This window comes from Artibeus jamaicensis, unplaced genomic scaffold, assembly GCF_021234435.1.
Source record: "Artibeus jamaicensis isolate MK-2021 breed Jamaican fruit bat unplaced genomic scaffold, CSHL_Jam_final contig_332, whole genome shotgun sequence".
NCBI lineage: Eukaryota > Metazoa > Chordata > Mammalia > Chiroptera > Phyllostomidae > Artibeus > Artibeus jamaicensis.
Window position 1 is genome coordinate 16,618,899 of NW_026521788.1, and position 24,316 is coordinate 16,643,214.

General features: G+C 37.7%; 2 protein-coding genes across 6 annotated transcripts in view; one reads left to right on the forward strand and one right to left on the reverse strand.

Annotated features, from left to right (window-relative positions):
* The window catches only part of JMJD1C (jumonji domain containing 1C), a 311,987-nt gene extending 301,726 nt beyond the window's left edge, over positions 1–10,261 (reverse strand). Inside the window, exon 1 of one of the 3 annotated variants that reach the window (XM_053664018.1) lies at positions 10,127–10,261. The gene's annotated coding sequence lies outside the window, so the exon portion shown is untranslated. The remainder of the gene's footprint in view (positions 1–10,126) is intronic. The other 2 variants (XM_053664019.1, XM_037158687.2) reach the window with 2 other exon arrangements.
* REEP3 (receptor accessory protein 3) overlaps positions 9,733–24,316 on the forward strand; it is a 75,038-nt gene continuing 60,454 nt past the window's right edge. Inside the window, exon 1 of one of the 3 annotated variants that reach the window (XM_037158689.2) lies at positions 9,733–9,971. In XM_037158689.2, coding sequence (XP_037014584.2) covers positions 9,940–9,971 — 32 coding nt within the window. In that variant the 5' untranslated portion in view covers positions 9,733–9,939. Of the gene's footprint in view, positions 9,972–10,331; positions 10,406–24,316 lie in introns of those variants that run through there. The other 2 variants (XM_037158691.2, XM_037158692.2) reach the window with 2 other exon arrangements.

A 24,316-nucleotide genomic window follows, 5' to 3' on the forward strand; every position in this document is an offset into this window, starting at 1 on the left:
AGAGTACCATACAACTACACCAATACTAAGCAATAAAATTCTATTTCATACTTGCTAATTTAGCATTTTAAAAAAAAAGTGTCTGTACTTTAATAATTAGTGAAACTGAAAATATTTCTCAGTGACCTAGAAAAAATTTATTAACATGAATGTCCACAGCCCTCCTCCCTCCATTATTATTTCCCCTTCCTAAGAAGGAATGACATACCAATATTAAATTGGTCACTGTAATAGAGGAAAAAGTAAGAAATGTTTGCGGGTGGGGGGAATGAAGCAACCATGTTAACTGGATTTGAGGAAAAAGCTTTTCAGAGTTTGAGATGTAAGAAGCTCCAGGGCAGTAAGAGAAATGAGGACCAAAGAGCATACGAGAATTATTAATATGGTTATGAATCAAATTCTCTGTAATGCAGTTTGAGGACAAATGGAATTCCTTTTTAATAACTTTTGGTATTGAACTATGTTTCATGAACAAGACCCAGTTCTGAACTTGAACCACTCATATCTCTAGATTAGTTAGGAATACAGTACGTCCTGGCCACTTGCACTACTTCATAAATTGCCTTTGTGCATCTTCCTACTGAGATTTATTTTTTGATTAATAAACTTTTCATTTTTTTTTAACTTTCATAAAAGTTTCTTGGAGCCAAACAGAGGACACGACTCAATAAACTTCATTTTTTAGATCAGTTTTAGGTTTACGGAAAAATCCCATACACCTTCTGCCCCACACACATACACCCTCCTCCACTATCAACATCCCCCACCAGTGGTGCACTTGTTCCAGCTGATGAACCTATATCGACATATCATTACCACCCAAAAGTCCGTGCATTGTATCTGCCTCTTTATCCCCTCCTTCACCCCTAACCCCATGATAACCACAAATCTTTCTATTGTCTACATCGTTCTGCCTCTTCCAGGATGTTATATAACTGGACTGATAAACTACATAGCCTCTTCAGATTGGCTTCTTTCACTTAGTAAAATGCATTCAAGTTTTCTTCATGGCTTTCCATGGCCTGATAGCTCATTTCTTTTTGACCCTAAATAATATTCCCTTATCTGGGTATACCACAGTTTTATTTGTCCATTCACCTACTCAACAATATCTTGGTTGTTTCCAAGTTTGTGCAACTCTGAATAAAGCAACTACAAACATCCATATACAGGTTTCTGTGTAGACACAGTGTTTGACTTCTTCGGCTAAATACCAAGGAATGTGATTGCTGGATCTGCTAAATCACAAGGTAAGTATATGTTTAGTTTTGTAAGAAACTGCCAAACTTTCTTCCAAAGTGTCTGTACCATTCCGTTCTCGTTTTAGATTTTGGCCATTCTAATAAGTATACCTCATTTCTATTTGCATTTCCCTAATGATATGTAATGTTGAACATCTTGTGTTTATTTGCCATTTGTGTATCTTCTTCGGTGAGGTGTCTATTCAGGACCTTTGACCACTTTTAATCGGGATTTTTTTTTTCTGATTATTAAGTTTTAAGACTTTTTTGTATATTTTGGGCAAGTCTTTTTATCAAACGTCTTTCGCAAGTAAGTATTTTCTCCCAGCCTCTGACATATCTTCTCATTCTCCTGACAGTGTCTTTCACTGAACATAAGTTCTTAATTTTAATAAAGTGCAGGTTATCAATTATTTATTTCATGCATAATGCCTTTGGTGTTGTACCTAAACCTCACTGCCATACTCAAGGTTACCTAGGTTTTCTCCTGTTATCTTCTAGGAGTTTTATTAGAGTGCTGCATTTTACATTTAGGTCTACGATACATTTTCAGTTAATTTTGGGAAAGGCATAAGATCTATGTCTAGATTCATTTCTTTGCATATAGATATGCAGTTGTACTGAAACTATTTGTTGACAACACCATCTTTGCTCTAGTGTATTATCTCTGCTCCTCTGTGTCAAAAATCAGTTTGACTCTATTCAAATGGATATATTTCTGGGCTCTCTATTCTATCACATTGACATACTTGTCTATTCTTTCAATACCACACTAAAGCAGCTTTATATTTAGTCTTGAAGTCAGGTAGTGTCAGCTCTCTGACTTCGTTCTTTTCCTTTAATATGAATTGGCTATTTTGTGTCTTTTGCCTCAGCATATAAACTTTAAAGTCAGTTTGTCAATATCCATAAAATTATTTGCAGTGATTTTGATTGTTATTTTACTGAATCTAATCAAGTTGAAAAGAACTGACCTCTTGACAATAGTGAGTCTTCCCAACCATGAGCATGAAAAAAACACTCCATTTATTTAGTTTTTTTATTTTGTTTATCAGAATTTTCTAGTTTTCTTCATAGAGATCTTACACATATTTTGTTAGTTTGTCCCTAAGTAATTCATTTTGGGGGACACTAAAATAAATGGTATTGTGCTTTCAATTTCAAATTCTGCTTGTTTACTGATTATATATAAAAAAGCAATTAACTTCTGTATATTAATTTTGTACCCTGCAACTTGCTATAATCATTTATAATCCAGGAATTTTCTTGTTTATTCTTTGGGATGTTCTATATCGATGATCTATATAGAAATAAAACTGAGAACAAAGACAGTTTTATTTCTTCCTTCCCAATCAGCATAATTTATGTTCCTTTTCTTGTCTTATTATATTAGCTAGGATTTCCAGTATGCTGTGGAAATAAATGGTGGAACATCCTTGCCTTATTCCTGATCTTAGTGGGAACACTTCTAGTTTCTTACCATTAAGTATGCTACATAGTTGTTCTTCATCAACTTGAGGAAGTTCCCTCCTCTATTCCTTGTAGTTGTCCCAGGTTTTGGATACTCTGCTCTGTTTTTTTTCCCTCTCTGCTTTTAAGATTTGGAGTAGTCTATTATCATATCCTTAAGCTCAGAGATTCTTTTCCTGAGCAATGTCCCAAACAATAATGGACACATTAAAGGTATTCTTCATTTCTGTTTTCCAACTTTTCGTATTCTCTCCTAAAATTTATACCTCTCTGATTATCATATCCATTTAGTTTTGTATGCTGTCTTTTTTTTCCATTAAAACTCTAAACATATCAGTAATGATTTTTCGTTTTTAATTCCTGGTTTGACAATTCCAAGATTCCTTCTACATCCTGACTCTGGTTGTGATGATTGCTCAGTCTCTTCAAACTGTGCTTTTTTGCCTTTTAGTATGCCTTGTAATTTTGTTGTTGAAAGGTAGACATGATGCACTGAGTAAACACAACTGTGGCAAACAGGCCTCATGGAGGCCTTATAGGAGTTATATATTTCCCTTCCCCTACATGTATGGCAAGAGGGGCTCAAATTGGGTTTTTCCCTTCCTCCAAGTGGAAAGCTAGAGCTGGCCAGTGTTGAGTATTTTCCTTTCCCCACTTAGTTTAGACTGTAGCAAAATAGTTTCACCTGAGGACCCACCTTGTTAAGAAAAGCAGAATGCTTGGGTGTATTACGAAATGATTCCTCTTCTCCACCCTGGCCATAACCCCCACCCCCTATCCTAGCACTGGATCCTGCGGAGGTTTTTGCTTTGGTAAATTGTGAATCTCTGACTCTCTGTTTTTCTAATTTGGGGGGCAGCAGTTTTTCCTGTGACATTTCTATGAAGGATCTAAGAAAAGTTGTTGGTTTCCTTAATGTGTTCAGCTTTTTACTTGTTGTTAAAACAAAGTGGCAACTTCTAAATTGTTTATATTAAGGACAGTTTATATTAAAACAATCCTTGGTCTGGTTTTACAAGTATTTTTCCCAGTTTGTCATTTGTCTTGAAATCTTATTTATATTGTTTTTTTGAAGAATAGGAATTTTAAGTTCTTATGCAATTAAGTTTGTAAGAACTGCCTTTTTGGTTTCTGACTTTATGGCATGCTTTGAAAGACCTTTCTACTACCAAGATTACCTTCACCTATATTTTCTTTTTATACTTTTATAGCACCTTACATTTCATATTTAGTAGAAATAACTTTTCCTTGAGTTTTTATTATAACTGGCTGGCTGTCACAAAATATTTACTAAGTCAGTCCACCATGTTCCAACTGATGTAAAATTACACCTTTATTTTAGACTAAATACTGTCACAGATCTTGGCTCCTAGGGTCCCCAGTGTTATGGATGAGATGAGATAAATTCACACAGACTACCAAGTCCTGTGGAGGAAAAGGGACAGCTTGATTTCTCAAGAGGAGGGAAAAGCCTCGGAGTGCCTCGACCACCCTCTCAAGAGAAGAGTGCTCAACTCTTGCCTTAACAGGCTTTTATTGGGTTCAATCTGCATGAGAATACAGGATGTATACGTAAAGCTCATCAACCATTGTCAGGCAGAAATGATTAAACAACAGATAACATTTGAAGAACTCTGAAGACTTATTCTGAATCAGAGTCATATAGTCAAAGGGCCATAAAACTTTGGGGTACAAACTCACTTCCTGTTTGGACCTTTATCATTTAAACTGAGGGTATTAGCAAAGCAGGTTTCATAGGATTTTATGCATTCCTTCTTAGGCCTGATCGCCCTAGGGAACCTGCCCTTTTCAGCACAGGGCCGCACCCACTTCCAGCATTGTTTCAGGCTTAAGTCAGGCAGGAGGAGTAAGGCAGCCAAGAGATTAGGACACTTCTTGCAGACAGAATGAAGACTCAGGTTATGTTAAAGCCAAGGGCCAAGGGGCAAGGGTCCATCACCCCCTTTTTCTATAGCCCACCCAAGTCCTTCTCTGAAGGCCCCCTCATGATCATGCCTGTCTTAGGTCGCCCCTCCCTTGAGGAATGTTACCAGTCACTGGCTAACCGTTCATCCGCCCAGGGCCAAGCAGGATGAAGAGAAAGGGGGAAGAGGTGGTGCCCCTACAAGGAGGATAAGTTTTGTTTCCTAAGTGGCTTAGAGTCCCAAGGTCCTTTACTCAGCCTTAGCCACAGGGGATTACAGCTTCTGAAACCAGGAAGGGCAGTTCCCAACAAAATACCTACATATTGAGTCTGTTTCTAGACATTACTCTGGCAAAACAAACAAAAAACCTGGTTACATAGTCTCTGAATGGAACTGAGTAGCTGAAAACAGGCAACAAATAACAAACTTTTCATTGTTTACCCTTCTGAATTTTATTCCACGTACTTTGAATTACCATTAAAAAACATCAGTAAAAAATTGCTAAAGTTTTGCTTACTAGACATGCTGAAATGATCATATATTGAAGCTTTCTGCAAATTACACTGTAATCCCATATGCACCTGAATAACACCTGAAATCATAGGTCTACCTTGATTGTAAAACTGGGTACTAACCTAGTCTATTTTAAATGAAGAATAGCGCAAACCCTCAAGTATGTCTTAAGCTAGATATTTCTCTGCCATTTAACATAAACCAAAAACCATTTTTTTACCCTAAAGGGGGAAAATAAGCTCTTCTGTCTAAATCCTTAATTGCTGTAAGTAAAGCTACTATCTCAAATTTATAAGAGCCTTAGATATGCTTGATTCCTTACTATGTGTTTTCCATAGATCCAGCCATCATGGACATATTTTGCTTTCTTCATTGTTAGATGGTAACTATTTTTTTCTATTAATATCTATAGTAAAATATTCAATTCAGAATCTAATCTTTCTATTCTACTGCAATCCAATTGTTGTACTTTTAATATTCTTTCTTTATAACTTGACTTCACAGTCAGATGCCAAATGTGACCTCTTATAACCATAATACCATAATGCTGACCAGTCACAACACCAGCAATATCCATCTGGCTGGCGGCAGATGGAAAAAGAACAGTTTTTGTCTTTTAAGTCATTCTCTTTAAGACTCTCTCCCTCATACTATTTTCTAAACAACTATTAAATGTAAACTTATTTAGTAATTTTAGCCCTTCTTCAATACAAAAATATTTTTAAGTACTTGAAAAGACTCCTCCAATAAAAATGGGAGGGTGACCTAGTATTTAGTCTCATTAGTATACTCACTAATAATTACATAGAGTAGATGCTATCTCTGTGCCATGTGATTCTGCTGTCACTACCTGCTCTTCTGGGCACTTTCACATTCTTTTCTTTTTAAATGAACTCCTTTAAATGTAGAAGATGCATAGTCCACGTATTCCCCAGGAATATTAAGTGCAGATGTAGAAAAGAAAGCAATTCTTTTAATAGAGGCTAATTATCTAAGGCTTCAAAACCAATTGCACTTTATTTACATAACATTATCATGCTCATTTAACAAGAAATAGATTGACTTGCCAAACAGCATATTACTGGTATTAGGAATAGGTCTCCTGATAGAATGTCTTTTACCCTAAATAGGTGACCTCCTACCATGATTCAACTCAATACCCAAAGAAAATTGTCTTTGCAGAACACATGAAGGAAGCACTTCACAGCACAACAAATGAATACTAGTGAGTATATGTGTATATCTACCTATGTATATTCAGTATTTAAACAAATAATTTTCTATCTTCTGTATAGAAAATGATCTCAAGTATGCCAAATGAAATCACATTTCAAAAGGTTCCAGGCAACAGGTAATGTATTTTCTTTTGTCCCACTGTTTTTAGAGCCTTGCCTTACACCATGAAGCATTTATTTAATGGACGTCTATTAATAGATCTTGAATATCCCAAGGCACAGCCCAACACACAAAGACTAGAAACACCCACTACTAAAATCTAAGCACTTTCCATGAGAAGTTCCTCCTCAGTTGAAGTCACTCTAAGTGTAGACCAACAATACTCAACCATATCAGATTTGATGTTCCCCTTCCATAAAATATTTCCCAATTTCTGCTTTGTCACCCTAAAATGAAATTAACAATATACTCACCGACAACTTCAAACAAATCCATATACCGTAAATATAAATGGAAGAGAAACGAAAATAATTCATAATATATTTCAATATATTAATCCTAAAATAAAACTGAACTAGAAGACATATAAATGTAATGCATAGATAAATGCTAATTAGCAGCTGCAATTGCAAACTTGTTTGTGATGCAATTTTCCAAAACTGTCAACAACTCTTGGTCAAGTTGTGAAGGAAACAAATCTTCCTTTCATACATCAGTTGCATGTGAAAATTAACAATGGAAAACTCAGTCTCAGTAAAAACCATGAGTTTATATGTAAAATTGAGGTTTTCGGTTCAGATTATTACAAATAAATACACAAATGTCAGGCAGGATATTCCTAAACCATGCAATACATTGTGACACTCTTTGTTCAGAATGGCCCATGCACCACAAAAAAATATAGAATCCTTGGACCCTACCCATCAAATGCTGGTGGTTAGCCCCTGTCATTCCAAACAAAAATTTAAAAAATTAAAATGTTTCCCAACTTCCCCAGAGAGGGCACTCCCCACCTGGAGCCACTACCTTAGACATAATTCAACTATCACATTATAATGTAAAGAATGCTTAGGAAGCATGGCCTAGAGTGCCAGTTACCTATAGGCTATGTGGTCATTGGCAGTGAGCTATCTAAACCTCGGTTTCCAGTGTATCAAACAGATATAAACACTACCTAGGCTTTTTGTTGAGGTTAACTCAACAATGTAACAACATGAGTATAGCAGTAGTAGGTGGTTTCCAACACATGGCACACAGAGAAGTGAAGAACGGGGCTATTTTAGATAGAGAACAGCAAAAAGTAACATAAATGGGGGGAGACTGAAGATAAAATAAACGTACAAAATGAAACTTAACACACAGGCACTTAGGGACAGTTCAGAGAGTAGCCAGCAGTCCTATATATCTCAGCACCCCCTAAAAGCATTAATGTATTATGATGCAGTAAAATAATTAATATTCAGAATGATGACCTCAACGTTAAGAACACAAGACATTTTTCAAAAGACTTCTACTGTACAAGGCTGAAATTTTGTAAAGTTGTTATACTTCAGAGAGTGACTAATATTATTTAAACTTTTATTGGGCAATTATCCTATTCTAGACACTAGGAAAACACAAAAGATATCTAATATGCCGTACCTGTCCTCAAACATTTTATCATCCAGTAGATTAGACATCAGAAAACAGCCATAATATAAAGCAGAATGACACGGGTATTAAATAGAAAATCAAGTAATAGATTATGGAAGCCTAGAGAAAATTCTGAATAATTCTCTCCGAGGAATATTGAGGCCATCTTCATAGCACAGGACATTGGAAAAACAAGGATTCTGACACAGAATGCGGACCAAATCACTAAAAAAAAAAAAAAAGTCCAGGCAAACTCACTGAGCATGAAAATACAACTTGGCTCAGAGAAGAGAGGTGGGAGAAGGTTGGGAAGGCAGTAAAAATTCGGGCTGTAAAAACATTTCAAGACTTGTTCATGGAAGGATTCAAATGTCACTAAAATGACTTTTAATTTTATTGCACAAGAGTTTCCAGAAAACTGGTGCTTATGTGGCACACCTGACCCCCAAATAAAGCTGAATGATGGCCAAATATAGGATTCTGAACAAATGCAAATTTTCATTAATGAGACCCCTAAAATTAAAATACATTTTTATTATGAATAAACAAAAAAACCTAACTTAAGAGTAAAAAACAGCATCTGAGTTCATTTCTTAAATAATCAAAATATTACTAAATCTATTGAACCTGGTAACTCAAAAGAACTCAGGATAATCTTAATCTTATATGTGTCCTTGATTTTCTTCCAAGCCTGAGAAATTCTTAAACGTGTTATTTAGCATTGCTCATGTCACCCCTAAAGGGCAAGAGGTAGCCTACAATATTATTAGGCTCTTTTTACTATGGGGAAACTGAGGAACAAATAGAATAAATTATGGTACAGTCACCAAATAATTATTGTGTTCTTGTACTTTAGACTCAAAGACCACATATCATCCATTATCCTTCGTACCATCTGACTACTAGAATTATTTTTCACTTTCATCTTAAGTGAAAAAAATGTAAGACTAAACTTTTAAATCAACTTTTCAGCTTGATACTGCCACCAAAAAAGTTTTAAAATTCTACCTCTTGAATTATGCTATCTGCAAAAACTGCAAAGTGTACCCAATAATCCAACCTCACAAAAAAAAAACAGACAGCTGGAAATAGCAGGACAGGTCAGAAATCCTAGGCACAGCTTTACTTTGAGAATCTGGCAGGCTCAAACATGTGTCTGTAAAACAGGCTTTGCAAATGCCGTGATGGGAAGGTGCCCTAGAAGGCCCAGGACAGTGTTATCAACACTACACCCACTGCTGCAAACATGAAACCCAAGGTTTTCCTCCTTGCCCCTCCCCGCACTGCACCACCCACCACCTTGAGAATCCTGTAACACGGTAAGGACTGTGTAAGTATCCTACCGATGTTCCCTTCAAAATGAAGTACTTTAAGGATGCCAAGGGCACCGGATCTCAGTGAACAGTGAGAACACCGGATGTGGCTAAACACAAGTCAAAATTTTGCCTCTTCAGAATCTATGGCCTGGTCCAAGCAATTCAATCTTACAGAGTTCCTGCTACTATTTTTCCACACACGCACAGACAACCCTACATACACGTCCCCTTCCTCTGCCGCCTGCCACTACCTCGCTCCACGCCTGGGGGACGTCCCAGAAACTTAGGGAGGGGCCGGGGTTAGAGAGCAAAGTCAGGCCAAGAGACCCTCTGGCCCCGACAGGGGTCTGGGGTCTCGCCAGCCACGACCCCAAATCCCCGCCGACCAGACCTGGCCTCCGCCAACGCGCTGCTGCTGCCACCACCTATCAGCGGAGCGCAGGGGCGGGGCTGGCTGGCTCTGTGGCGGATCCGCCGAAAGGCGGGGACGGGTGAGAGACCTACGGTCTCCCAACTCGGGCCGCCAGGCGTGTACACCGGGCCCAGTTTCCGAGGGTTCCAGCTCGGCCCCAGGGAGCAGGCGAGCACGCAGTCTGCCGTTGGTGGCCTGGTCCGCACCCGCTCGTGTCCACCCACCTAGGAGGTGGGGTCCAAACCTCCGGAAAGATGGTGTCCTGGATGATCTCCAGAGCCGTGGTGTAAGTGCTACTCATAGCCCCCCGTAGTCCAAGTGATGCCCGGGGAAAGTGTGGGGAGAGCCCCGGACCACAAGGGAAGGCCCGGGCCTAAGCAGGGGTGGGCTGGTCGGGCCTCGGGCCTGCCCGGGGACTGGGGGGGCCCTCGGCCTCCTTACCCCTAATCCACGTTGCTGCGAGGCTCCCTGCGGTGGACGAGGGTCCTGTGGCTGCGTCTGGACTGCGCGCGGCCCAGTGGCCCTGCTCCGGCCACGCTGAATAGCCAGGAGCTCGCGGCAGGCGGTGCGTGCTCCTCGCTCCCTCTCCCTGCGCTGCGGGGCACCGCCCTACCGCCGGGAGCTGCGCGCCTTGCGGCTGCAGCGGCGCCCTGCGCAGGCTCCACAGACGCTGAGCGTAGCAAGATCCGAAATCCTCCTGAGGATGCAGCAGCGGTAAAGGTCTGATCCTTTGTAGCCTGCGGATGGTGCGTTGCTTGTGTGTCTCGGCTGCAGATTGCCATTCGGTCACGTGTGGTAGGAGGAGAGATTTGTCTAAAAACCCAAGACGGCTCCTAGCTCAGATCCCTGGGAAGGATCCCAGTTGCCGCGTGATTTAGAGTTTACCGAGAAAGGAGCTCATTGTTGTGTGGTGACACCCGCCTGCTCTCCCAGATTCCAGAATTTAGCGGTTTTAGCAGAAATATATAAGTGAGAGGCTGCTGGTGTCCATTGCCTTTGTTCAAGTTATCGGTTCATTTCATTGTGATCTCACCAACAAGTACTACAGATCCGAAAAAAATTCTTGTAGTTGTGTTTACTCTAAAGTTATTTGACTACAATTTAAACTAAATTCTCCCCATCCTTTTCATCTTACCCACCTCCTCACAAAAAAAAGTAAACAACAGTGACGTAGTAACAAGCCAGGGACACCTGGATTTATTATTCATGATCTCTGTAGGAGTAATACTATCTCAGGAACTTTATGAAATGTTTTCATGTGACAGATGGCTGCTCTGATTAGTTTTAAAATGTGGAAGAATAAAAACCATTAGCAAATATTTAATTCTGTTTCTAACTAGGGCGAAAGCTAAATTTTCTGTGAATTTTGGGTTTATTTTGTTAGCGAGTGAATTAATAGTTTAGTAGCCATATTCAACCAGATTTGCAATAGCATTCAAATTTTATCATCTGATTACCTTAATGCAGTTTATCCTTCCTCTGTACAGTTTCTAATTTTAGATCAAGAGCTTCCTGTGTTTGTCTGTACAAAACTAAAATTCGAGTAATAAAGGCATATCACAGATGTCATCACGTTTTTTAGGCTTTTTGGGTCTCTCTCTGAGTGTCATTTACATAACACAGACATACCATTTTTGACCTAGTAGAGGTCTATCAAGTGTTGTGTCTGTACCTAGAAAATCGGGTGCCCCATTAAGAAACTATTTTTTTTCTTTTTTTTCTTTGATTTTCTGGGTTCCTTTGACCAGTTCTTTAACTGATTTTTTTTTTAAATCTGAAGCATTATTGATTTCATTTCATTACTCAAGTCATATTTTTGTTTTTTATCATTGACTATGAATATGTCTTTTCTAGGTGCAGTCTGTATCACAGCAGTTAGTAACAGAATTGATCTGAATGAAACAGAGTTCGGGTACACTATACCTACAGGCCAGATCAGAATGTCAAGTTTTGTAACCCCATGCATGCTACAGGGGTTAGACAATGAATGAAGGCATTGTCTAGCCACATGGCTGGAGGTATCCGATTGGAGAATCAGAAAAAGCAAGGGAACCCTGGGCGGGTGGCTTGCTTGGGGTGTTGTCCCATACACCAGAAGGTTGCAGGTTCCATCCCTGGTCAGGGCACATACCAGAGACAACCCATCAATATTTCTCTCTTCCTCTCTCTCTCTCAGATCGATAAACATGTATCCTCAAGTGAGGGTTTTTTAAAAATTTTTTTAAAAGAAAAAGAAAGGGATATTACATTTGAGGTGAGTCTTAAAGAACAAACGGACTTTAGACAAAGATGAAAAAGAAAATTCCTTTATTCCAGATAAAGGAACTACTGTGAGCCAAAGCGCAGATTAGTTATGGAGATCTTGAGGGACTTGGGGAGAGAGAAAGCTGGAAAGGTAGGGTGGGGCTTATTTCAAGGAATTTCAGAAAGAACTGATAAATTTTACTAGGGAGCGACGGCTTTGCTTTGGAAGATGTTTTCCCTTGCTGTATAAGATGGTTGTACATGGAGAAATACTGAAAGCTTAGAGGGCTTCCTACCTGGAGAGAGGGGATTATAATTATAGCCTATGGCATTGGAAGCTACAGAATTTAAAGTGTTAGACAAAAGAAAGGGAGCAAAAATGGGAGGGAGGAAAGGTCACGGAAATGTATTTCATGAGCCATTGAACATTAGCATATTAGAAAGCCCACTTGTCAGGAGACAGACCCATCATTCTATTTCACCCCTTTGCTCATCAGTTTCTCCACGTCAGTGCACTGAGTGCTTTCTATTCTTTTGATTATGTTGTTATGAGGACACAAAAAAATCAATCCCAAGGTCTTCACAAACTTGGAAACCTTTTTTACACCAGGGAATAATATTTACTTAATATCCTTTCTAACCCATTTGAATAGCCAGCTAGTCATGAGCCTACAGAAAAATCAGACAGCTCTCTCAACATGAACCTCTGGTGGCATGCACAAGGAACATAAGTAACCTCTGTAACTAGAGCCCCCTGGGTACAGGAGCACATGAGCGCTTTCTTCCCAGACCTTATGGCAGACCATTGCAGGGAAGAGCACTGGCTTTGAAATCAGACCTGGATGCCAGTTTAGTTGTGTGGTCCTGGGAAACATACTAACCCCATCTAAGCATCAGGGTCCTCGTCTTAAAAAAGTTATATTTATATCCTTAAAACTGTTGTAAAGATTAAATGAGTTTAAACCACATTAAATGTGTTATCTTACATTTACTGTACATTCAGAACATAATACATAGATTCTTTCATAGACAAGGAAAAGTAAGATAGTATAGAAAGAAGTATCATTGGACTACCATTGTGAAACCTGGAATCCATACCTAGTGTTAGTTACATTAACTACCTGAATGAACTTGAGTCAGTCAGTCTCCTACTGACTGTAGACCTCAGTTTCTGTCTTTAGATATAAAGGATCTGATCTGGTAATCTCCAAACTTGCACAACTCTAGCATCCTGTGATGGTGTGAGAGGATTTTTTATTAAAATCGATGTACTTTAATTTTATAGACAAGAGTCAAAGGTTAGTTGACAATTAAGGTTATAGTAATCTGAGATTACCAAATATTATATTCATACATGATAACCATACCGTACCTTTTGAAACATGATTCTTATAGATTGAGGGAAATCTCACTCTAACTTTTTTTCTTTTTTAATCCTCACCTGAGGATATGTTTATTGATTTTAGAGAGAGGGGAAAGGGGAGAGACAGACACACAGACGTCTATTGGTTGCCTCCCCTATGTGCCCGGACAGGATCAAACCCACAACTATTTGGTGCACAGCATCATGCTCCAGCCAACTGAGCCACGTGGCTGGAGCGCTAACATTTTTTAAAAAGACTTTGTTTATTTTTAGACACAGGGGAAGGGAGGTAGAAAGAGAAGGAGAGAAACATCACTGTGCGGTCGCCTTGCGTGCCCCCAACCAGGGACCTGGCCCACGACCCGTGTATGTGCCCTTGACTGGGAATGGAACTAGTGATTTCCCCAACATTTCCAGCATACTGAATGTTTAAACTTTATATCTTTGATTTGATCAGACCAGTATTTATCATTTTTATAGACATTCGCCTATTTTTAATTTTGCTTTTTAGATAATTTATAATATTTCATTATACGTAATGCCTCAATGTAGTTATAATGCTAAATGGATGTCATTTATATGTACTTTTTTATGTGTTTTCAAAGGATAAATCCAAGAGGGGTATATCTAAGTCCATGTCTATACTTTTATGGCAATTGATATGAATTGCCAAATTACGTCCCAAAAGGATATTAATATTTTACATTGCCACCAATAATGTGTGAGTGAGTAATGTCTTTATCGTAACATAGCCAGATTTAGGGGGTTAATTTTTTTATACTTTCCTAATAAGTATAATGGATCTCATTGTTTTCTTTTTCATTTGAGTTATTAGCAAGGTTAATATTTGTCCTGATATTTATGAATTATATCTCCCAGGGTGCAAATACTCTGTATGTACTTTACCCATTTCTCTCTTGATTACTTGGTAATTTACTTGTTGGAGCACCTCACATAATAAAGAAATTAGCCTTAAGTCATATTTGATGCAAATATGTTTCTCAATCTAATACTTCACTTCAGGTATTTTATTTTTAGTTGCATAGGGAATATAGTTGTAATGCAGTTTTACTTGTTTATTTTTTACTTTGTGATATTTCACTTCTAAATATAAACTAATACATACTCCAGATATTTGATAAGGACAACTTTCTCATATAGAATTGGATGAATTTGGAGACTTCCTTTTTCATACATCAGTATTTCCCTTTTTACATCAGTAACACATTTTTATTTTTGTCTAACAACCTTATTATCTAGCAGTTAATAGAACCTCAATCCTTTTTGCTTAACTCATTCTTTTCAATTATATTTAATGGGTACCTTTAGAGTCTAAATTGCATACTTTAAAAACTGTGCTCCAGCAATTTTCCCCCTTTCCAGCATCCACTGTTTTCCCTCTGCCAGATCTTCCTTGTCAGCATTCAAACATCTGGTATTTCTCCCATCTTAAAACGACAACAAAAACTCATCCTATTATACTTTTCATCTTATTACCTCATTTCTCTCCCACTCTTGACAGCAAAAACTCCACAAAAGAATAGTCCTCTGTTCTCTTCTCCAAATCCTCTGTTTCAAGTCGCTCCCAAACACATACCATTTAGGCTTTGCCACCACCAGCCACTTCATTGAAATTGCCTCTAGGTCAGCAGTGAGTGACCTCCATATGGCCAGATTGTTTGGTCCCCATCTGACTTAGCAGCTTCTGATACAATTGCTCACTCTCTCCTTGAAGTACTTGACCTTGCTTTTCTTTCCTTATAACTCACTGGCTACTCCCTTCTCAGTCTCCCTTGCCCCATTCCCCTCCACCACCACATGCCCTAACTTCTTAAAGTTGGCGTGTTCAGGTCTCAGTTCTTAGATCTTCTCTGTTTTCTATCTGCACTCCTGTGAGGACTCTTATTAATTTACATCTCCAACCTGGACCTCTGCTGAACTCATGATCACATATATTTAGATGCACGTTAAGTATGTGATAGAAAGAACTGTATTAGGAAGGAAAACATTCTGTTTCTTCCTTTGAAGAATTTATTTCTGCTCCTTCACTTCAAAGTATATCATCACCATCTTGTCCTCTCTTTTATACTTTCTTCACTTTTTTGTCCAGTTTTACTCTTTTTTTGCTTTACTTTCAGTAAAGATGAGGAGAAAATGGTATGGTCTATTATGTGCAAAGATATAAAAATTATTAAAAAGTTACTTTAAAAGGTACAAAGATATAATAATTTGAAAAGGTTATAGATATAATCATAAAAATATAAGTAAAAAGGTTATAACTATAATCTTAAGTTTCCAAATTAATAGATATAAAAAGGAGGCTAAAGGGCTATAAAAGACCAAAATAAAGAAGGCAGTAGGTGAGGGAATATATAGACAAAACAAATGCTAGAAATAACAAGCAATTAAACAGATCACATCCTGTTAAGAGACATACTGCAATACTGGGAATAAAAATCACAAAGAAAGTTATAAATCGTGATTAAAAAATAAAAGATCTAAGTCCTGGCTCATGTAGCTCAGTGGATTGAGTGCAGGCCTGCGAACCAGAGTATCACAGTTCGATTCCCAGTCAGGGCACATGCCTGGGTTGCAGGTCAGTTCCCAGCAGGAGATGCATGAGAGGCAACCATGCACTGATATTTCTCTCCCTCTCTCCTTCCCTTCCCCTCTAAACATAAATAAATAAAATCTTTAAAATAAATAAATAAAAAGACAAAAAAATAAAAGATCTTAATAAATACATAGGTTATATTAATGTATCAATAATAGTTGATGATTATCAATTCTTCCCAAACAGATCTATTAATTCAGTGGATTTCCAACAAAATTTTGGTTGTTTTTGCATTCTAGGAACCTAATAGTTCATAGGAAAAAGCAAAAGTTCAGGAATCAACAAGACAGTGGCAAGGAACAAGGAAGGAAGATTTGCCCTATTAAATATTAAGATTTATTACAATGTAGTAATTAAGACAATGTAGTATTTGTGCAGTGCTTGACAATAGACTTAATAGAACACAATCAAGAATCCAGAAACTAATCAGGTATATATGGAAATCTGCTGTGACAGAAGTAGTACTCAAAACCAGTGGAAAAGGATGGATAATTTAATAAATAGTGTTGTGAAACTTGGTAATCTCTTGCAGGGGTGGAGAATGGAATTATATCCTTCATAGCAAACTGAAAACTAAATGGTTAATGGATTACCTGCCTAAATGTGAAACCTAAAACATTTAAACTTTTAGAATATAGAATATCATTATGATTATGATTTTGTAGGGAAGAATTTTTCAGACCCCTCAGTATAAGTCATAAAAGAAGTGACATGAATGTAGCCTAATGTATATCTGATGCTCATTCTGTATCAAGCGTCATTCTAAGCCCCTTTAAACTAATTTGCTTATATCTCGTAGCATCCTAATAATAGAGGTTCTGCTGTTTTCCTTGTTTTGTCATTGAGAAATACAAGGGTTAGTCTGCGGCCATACCACCCTGAACACGCCCGATCTCGTCTGATCTCGGAAGCTAGCAGGGTCGGGCCTGGTTAGTACTTGGATGGGAGAAACAACAGTGGTAGTTAAATATCTACTTCTGCTACATTCACCATCCCGAACAATAATTTTATCTTTGCCAATCTATATGGAAATACCTCATTCTAAATATCACTTTCAGGCTATAAAATTTTTAAAACAATTTAGAGACCCACAGTGCTAATTTTCTCTATCCATCAGTAGGTTGGGGGCTTGGGGGAAGGGTGTGTGGAGGAAGCCAGCACTGAGAACTGTGGCCCAGTGAGGGTAAGACATGAAGACAGTTTGTAACATAAATAACTAACAAAGCAGTGAGTTAGAAGATAAAAATAAACAATCTAAAGTGATATGCACAAAATAAACCAGGCCCCTCCTAGAAGGGGAAACCAGTGGAAATAGCATATTGAAAGATACACGAAACTCATTAGTTTTCAGGAAAACATAAATTAAGAGTACATTGAAATTCTATTTCACACCTCCTCCTAGATGGCAAAAGTTACAAAGTCTGAAAATACCAAGTGTTGACAAGGATGGGTAGAACAACAGGATTTTTGTTTTTAATGCCTATTTAAGAGTAAGATACTGCAACTGCTTTAGAAAACAATATAGCCCTAATTTGCAGTTGTCCACATTCACATACCCAATAATTTAGCAGTTTCATAACTGAGTAGAATTAGGCACATGGACCAGGAGACATTTGCAAGGACATTTACAGGAAAGTTCTTATAGCAGAAATCTACCAAGAATACTAATTGATGTGGAGAAGTGAATGGGAAAATAAATGTTGGTATATTTACATAATGAAGTAAAACTGAATGAGATATCACTTACAAGCATCAACATGGATTAACATGATAAAAAAAAAAACCAAAACACTAGTTTTCCTAAGAACAAGATATGATTGCGTTTAGCATGATAGCATTTTAAAGGTCTTATCATAGGTGAAACTAAACATGTAATTTAGATATATACATATATGCAAAACCTGTTTATAAAAAAAATAATAAACACAAATTTTAGGATCAGAGTTTGCTCTGAGAAAGTGCCCTAGCAGAAAGGGCTGTGTAATAATGGTATTGGTGGTATTCTACTTTGAAGTTGGATGACTAATTCACTTCATTATGCTTCATAATTTAGAAGTATTGTCATATCTTCCTCATATCCACTGTTACTTTTTTTAAGTGCTTAACACTTGCAGTGGGTCAATACCAACATATCTACGGTAACTAAAGGGATAAGCTAAGACAGCAGGGAGCAGATATAGCAAGAAAAAAAGATGGCCGCCCCTGTTCTAGCCCATATGCTCGTTGCTGGTGTGGAGGCCAGTTTTAGTGCTTAGCCAGGCCCCAGATGGAGGGGGGGAAGGGGCTGCACCTGTCGTGAAGAGTGTGCGAACAGAAGGCCAGAAGCACTGTGAAATCACCAGGCAGGCTTGTCTTACGTCCCTTCCTTTTCTCAAAGCTGGTATGAGCCCAGTAAAGAATGTCTAGTGTCTTATTTACCCAAAGGATTTTCAAAGTTTTAGAAGTCTGTACATAGATGGCCACTTAAAAGCTTTCTCTTTTTTTTTTTCCTTAGTTATTTCAGATGACGGTAGTTTTCTTGTTTACCTGTTTGATGTGTGGGATATGGCTATAACAAGTAACTGTCTTAGAAACTGTATAAATTAATGTGCTTTCACAATGGCTACTTTCATATTAAGACAGACCTAAGAGATGATATTGATGTTGAAATGTAGAATAATATTCTTAATGTTCGGTTTGTATTCTTAAACAATGTTGCTTATCCATCTTGATAGTTTAGCGGTCCAAAAATGTTACATTGCTTAAAATTTCCTAATGCCTAGATAAGAATAACTTAACTTTTAGGTTGTGTGTTTCACAGCAATTTTCCAGTATTGAAGAGGAGGTAACATTAGTCCTAGAATCTAGGATGGGTTGGAACCTGTAATTGGATATAATGAGATAATTCCTAACATTAACATTAATGCTAATGAGTAGCTCTGATTCCTTATGCACACTGAACATCATTTGTACAATAGGAAGAAGGTGAAAAATATTAAGTGGAGATATTTGTGTTCTCTACGGGGCCAGCATTGCTGTGGGGTAATGTGCCTAATATAGTTGTCACCCACTGATGGCCAGGACTTATTTGGCCTGTCCCTTGCTCCCCTGTCATTCCATGTGCTGTGCTTACTTGGTAGAAGAGAGGGACGTTCAGAGCCTCACAGCACCTCCGAAACATAACAGTGAGACATTAGTTAGTAGACTTCCAGTTCTGTCTATGGGGATTTCTAGTTTGAAAAACAAATAAAAGAGTGGTAGCTTACAGATAGGCTCTGAAATCAGTGATTTTTTTTTTTTTTTGGTTACAGTTTTATGCTTTGCTAACCTTCAGTTCCTCAAACTAATCCTAAAACTTCCCGATAAATGGATAAAATTTCCTAACCTTACTCATCCATGGTAAGGAATTTTGTATGATGGGGTACTTTAAAATTACATCTTTGAACCAGAAAATCAGTTCTATATAGATTTATAAATGTTAAAAATTAATACTACTGTTTAATTTGAAAAATAGTGTTGTTAAAGTGATAACTTTCATCTCAGAAATCTTAATACAGTTATTTTTGCTTTAACTGAACACATGAAAAATTAAGAGTATCCATTTTCATAGACATGTGTTAGAATCTTCATTTAGATGAAGAGTTCTATGAATGTAAAACTGTATTTAAAAGCTTTTAGAACACCTTTTCTAGACCCCATTCCCAAAGACTCTCTCTTCATGGATCTGGGATTGGGCCTAGGCATCCTATTTTTAAAAGTTCGCCAAGCACTCAGAATGCACAACCAGGTTTGAAACCATCACACTAGAAGTTAGGAAATAGAAAACCTGGGGGTGAATATCTTGAGAAATAGTAACGTCACAAAAATACCGTAGAATTGAACTGTCAAATACTGTTACCACTTTAAAACAATGAAACAAAAATTGTAAAATACCCTTAGTTTGGTTTTTAGTGACTGGTTGAATTAACACAAAGACATTTGAGTACCTAGAAAATATTCGAAGCTTAGCAACTAGCAACATGAGAGATCTACAAAAAAGTAGTCTTTCCAGAAAAACTTGGTGGGGCTTTTTAGATTGAATTACAGAAATATTAAAGGAAAGGAATGTGGTGGAAGGAATGTGTGGATTTTATTACAACACTCTCTATAGTATTTCATGAAGGAAATTCAACCTGGGGATGGCATTGTGTATTCCCAGCCAGCACGTGAACACAGTCTAGCTGACAGTAAAAGGCCATATTTGTCAGGCTGGCTGAAGAGCACATGGGCAGCAATACACATTTATGCTGCCTTCATTCTTTGTATATAAGGTAAAAACATTAGTATTTTTACGTCTGATTATTTATAATATACAGACTTCAGAGTTTCATAAAATTAGTATCCCAATGGTTACTTTTTGAGTCACTACAAGCGATATCAATGCTTCTTTGTAGTTTTATGACTTAACTTCTTCCCTAAAAATAGAGACAGTTCTGCTCTTGCTTAACTCACAGAGGTTGTCAAGAGACACAAATACGATAATCTGTGTGAATATCCTTTATACCTACGTGGCTTATACGGAAATATGTTATCAGTCCTTGTTCCTTAAACAGTCCATTTGCATTATAGCAAGGCACTAAAGAGTATTTCAGAGTTGCAGCCCTTTCATTAAAGAGTTAGTAGAATTATAATGCAATGAAAGACGAGGCAAAACAGACTTCTGAAATGTATTTATTTCTTTTTTGTTGCTTTGTTTTATATGTTAATATTCTCTCGACACCAACTCATGGACCTTAACATAAGTAAGGTTACTCTAAACATTTGTGAGCCTACATTGCCAGCCCTGTCTAACCTAGGTACGATCTCAGCGCCTCACTTCCGTCTCAGAGTGCATTCCAGGCTACAGGACACCGCACGCTCAGTCGGAGTCACTGCATGCAGCCCTACAGTCCTCTTCCTCTAGCTGTTCCTCCTGCCACTGATGCCATCTTCCTTTATGTTTCATTATGCCTCCCAGTGCTCCCCAGCCACCCGTCCGGCAGTGTTGATTCAGCCCCGACTTTAGTCCCAGAGAGTCTGTGCTAACTGCTGCCCCCAAGGCCACCTGCAGTTGCTTGTTTGTTTTTTCCTGCTTTCAGTTATCTGTTGCTGCATAACAAACCACCTCAAAACTTACGTGCTATCATGATTTTGTTACACATAGAAAAGAACATTGGCTTTCTTTAACCTTTCTAATATTGTGATCACACAGCAGCCTTCTCTTATTTGGAATTATTCTCTAGCTATTTCATACATTGGAAAGATTCTGGTGCTTTAAAGTTTTTTTCCAGTGCTAGTAGACCTAAAGTCTTAATTTGTGGTGCAATAACAAAATTTGCAGGTATCATCTTTAAATATTTAACTTATAGCAACTTTTTCCCTCTCTTTTCCTCATAAATGGACCCAAGTTCTAGGATGATTTGTTTCATTTGCCTCTATTTGGTCAGTGAGAAAGTAAACTGATTGTAAGTGAAGAAGAAAATGGGGGATTTTTCAGTTCTTAGATGACCATGACTCATACTAGAAAAAGTAGCATACCTTTAGCTTATTAAAAAGGTTGATTTGACTGCTTTTCATTTTTAAGATTTTATTTATTTATTTTTAGAGAGAGGGGAAGGGAAGGAAAAAGAGAGGAAGAGAAACATCAATGTGTGGTTGGTTGCCTCGCACACTCCCCCAACTGGGGACCTGGCCCGAAACCCGGACATGTGCCCTGATGGGGAATCAAACCAACAACCCTTTGGTTCGCGCAGGCCGGCACTCAGTCTGCTGAGCCACACCAGCCAGGGCTGATTGTTAAAGAATAAATTTCTTAAGGAACAGTCGCCACAGGTTTAAACATTTGGGTAAAGAACAAATATATTTTCTAAAAGTGGGTTTTTTTCCTCAGTAACAAATATAGGCACACATGACTTATTGCAATACTATTTCTGGGAAGCAATCCTTGGAGGAATGTTCATTTTTTTAATGTTTCTCTGCAGCTGATGTGTATGTTTTAAAAAGAAATTGTTGGAATTTGTCCAACTTTTCTTTTATGTTCCTTTCCTGAGGAAAGCTGTATGGTATGTATTTAAAGTTCAATGTGTTGCTATGGATACGAAAAAATAAGAGATAAATAAAAGGTAGATCTTTGACATTAACAAGAAAATCATTCCGTGAAAAGAATTTTTTAATGAAGCAAAATATGTTTTAATCAAGTTGAGAGTAGATGCTCTCCACAAAATTAAGGTGAATTTGATATGAGGAAAACAACCATTAATCCAAATGAATATAATATTGGAAAATATAGCTGTTTTTATATGTGTGTTGACATTAAGACATGCTATTGAAGGAAGTAAGAATTCTGTTACTGCTCTTCTGATGTTATAGTTTAATAACCTCAAAATAAGATGTAAAAAAGACGTCATTGTATGTCAAATTGAGAATTAAAGTTGCTGATACATATATATATATATTTTTTAATTTTATTTATTTATCTTTAGAAGGGAAGAGAAGGAGAGAAATATCAATGAGTGGTTGCCTCTTGTGCATCCCCTGCTGGGAACTGGACTGCAACCCAGGCATGTGCCCTGACTGGGAATTGAACCCTGATCTTTTGGTTCGCAGGCCCGTGCTCAATCCACTGAGCTACACCAGCCAGGGCTGATACACATATTTTTAAGTGGTGAATTACATGTAACCTGCCAGAAAAAATACTACTGCTGCCATAATTTTCTAATCCTAATGACCATTGCAGTTTCTTAAAGGTCATAAAAGAAAGTCATAGAACTGTTTAAGATTGAATATTTAGCACGTTGTCAATTTCTTTTGTCACTTTTTCATTTTCTGGACTCAGCTGAGGCTATATTTATCTATTAGATTATGCCTACAAAATACTTGGTCCTGCCTTTCTACGTATAGTAAAGAGTTCTTTAATTTTATTCTTTATTTTTAATTTTATTCTTTCTGCAAATATTTATTGAGCTCCTGTTGTATATCAGAGAGTGTTCTAGGTTTTGGGGATGCAGAGCTCAACTTGGTAGCTTTGGTCCAGAAAGGATACCCAGCACATGGAGATTGTGGGACAGTAATACTAGCTAACATATGTATGGGCTTCGTATCATCATGTGCCTAGCATAACTCATTTAATGCTCACAGCAAGGTAGTCACTATTATTATTGCATCTTAACAGAAAAGCACATAGAACAAAAGCTTAACAACTTGCCCAAAGTCATACTGCTAATGGCGTGACATCAATTACAAACAAGATACTGTAGAAACCAGGGAGAAGCAGTTCCTAACCTAGGGAGGTAAGGACATTTTCTAAGAGAAAAATGACCTTTTATCGCCTTCTTTGAAGAAATTTTCCTTGAGACGAGGCCCCAGTTAAAGGGGGGAAAATATGTCGAGGCATAAAGACAAAAATCACATGATTCACAGGAAAACAGCAAGTAGTTCAGCATCATTGGAGCACCAAGATGCAAAAGATAAGATTAGAGAAGGTGTAACCTTCTATAGCTTGATGAGTTGTTTCTTTACTGAGAAAGCAGGGAAAAACAGTTGAAAGAGTTTAAGTAATGATATAACTAGGGGACCTGGGGAAAGTGCTGATGAGGGCAGAGAGTCCCCATGAAAAATAAGAAGGGTCAGAATTAAGGCCAAGGCAAATGTGTATCGGACATGGGGACAGACAGACAGCTTTAGGAGGGGCAGGAGTTTGACAAAACCTGCTGTTTCGATGTGAGGAGGAACAAGGAATTTCAGATGGGAGGCTTAGATTACTTGAGTGGGAGGCATCGCCATTTTGTGAGATAAGAAACTTGAGAAGAAGAACAGGTTTAGGGAGAGAAAGAAATGATGAGCAGGAACAGCGGCAACTGCGAGGTGTTGAACTAAGGAGGGTGGTCAGAGCCCTTTCAGGTCAGGAAGCAGCACAGAGGGGAGGGAATAAGATGTATTTGGCAACATTCTCATCTTCACTCGGGTGTTGGTTCACATGTGTTATTAGGCTTCATAATTTGCATGTGTATTATACATGTTCTCTAACATGCATCAAATATTATATAGTAAAATTTAGAAAGTAACACTTGGTGAAAGTACTATAAAAAATACCTCAATGCCTTAGGATTTTGAGAAAACTTCCCAATTAACTTTGTATGTGTATACATTTAGTTAAATGCCACTAAAGCAAAGACATTTGATTTACATAGTCCTTTCTTTACACATTAAAAATTAAAAAGAAAAAACTAGAGTATCAATGGCCATCAAAGAAGCTATCACCTGCTGCTCTGTGGTAGTTATCACATGTTGGGTTAAGCTCCTTGCTATTTTATTTTTAACAAAGCAAGACAGAATTGGCTATTTTTTTAAAAAAGGAAACTTTGCCTTTTAAATTGCTTTTGGTTAATATGGGTCATAGTTTGTCGTTTTGTGT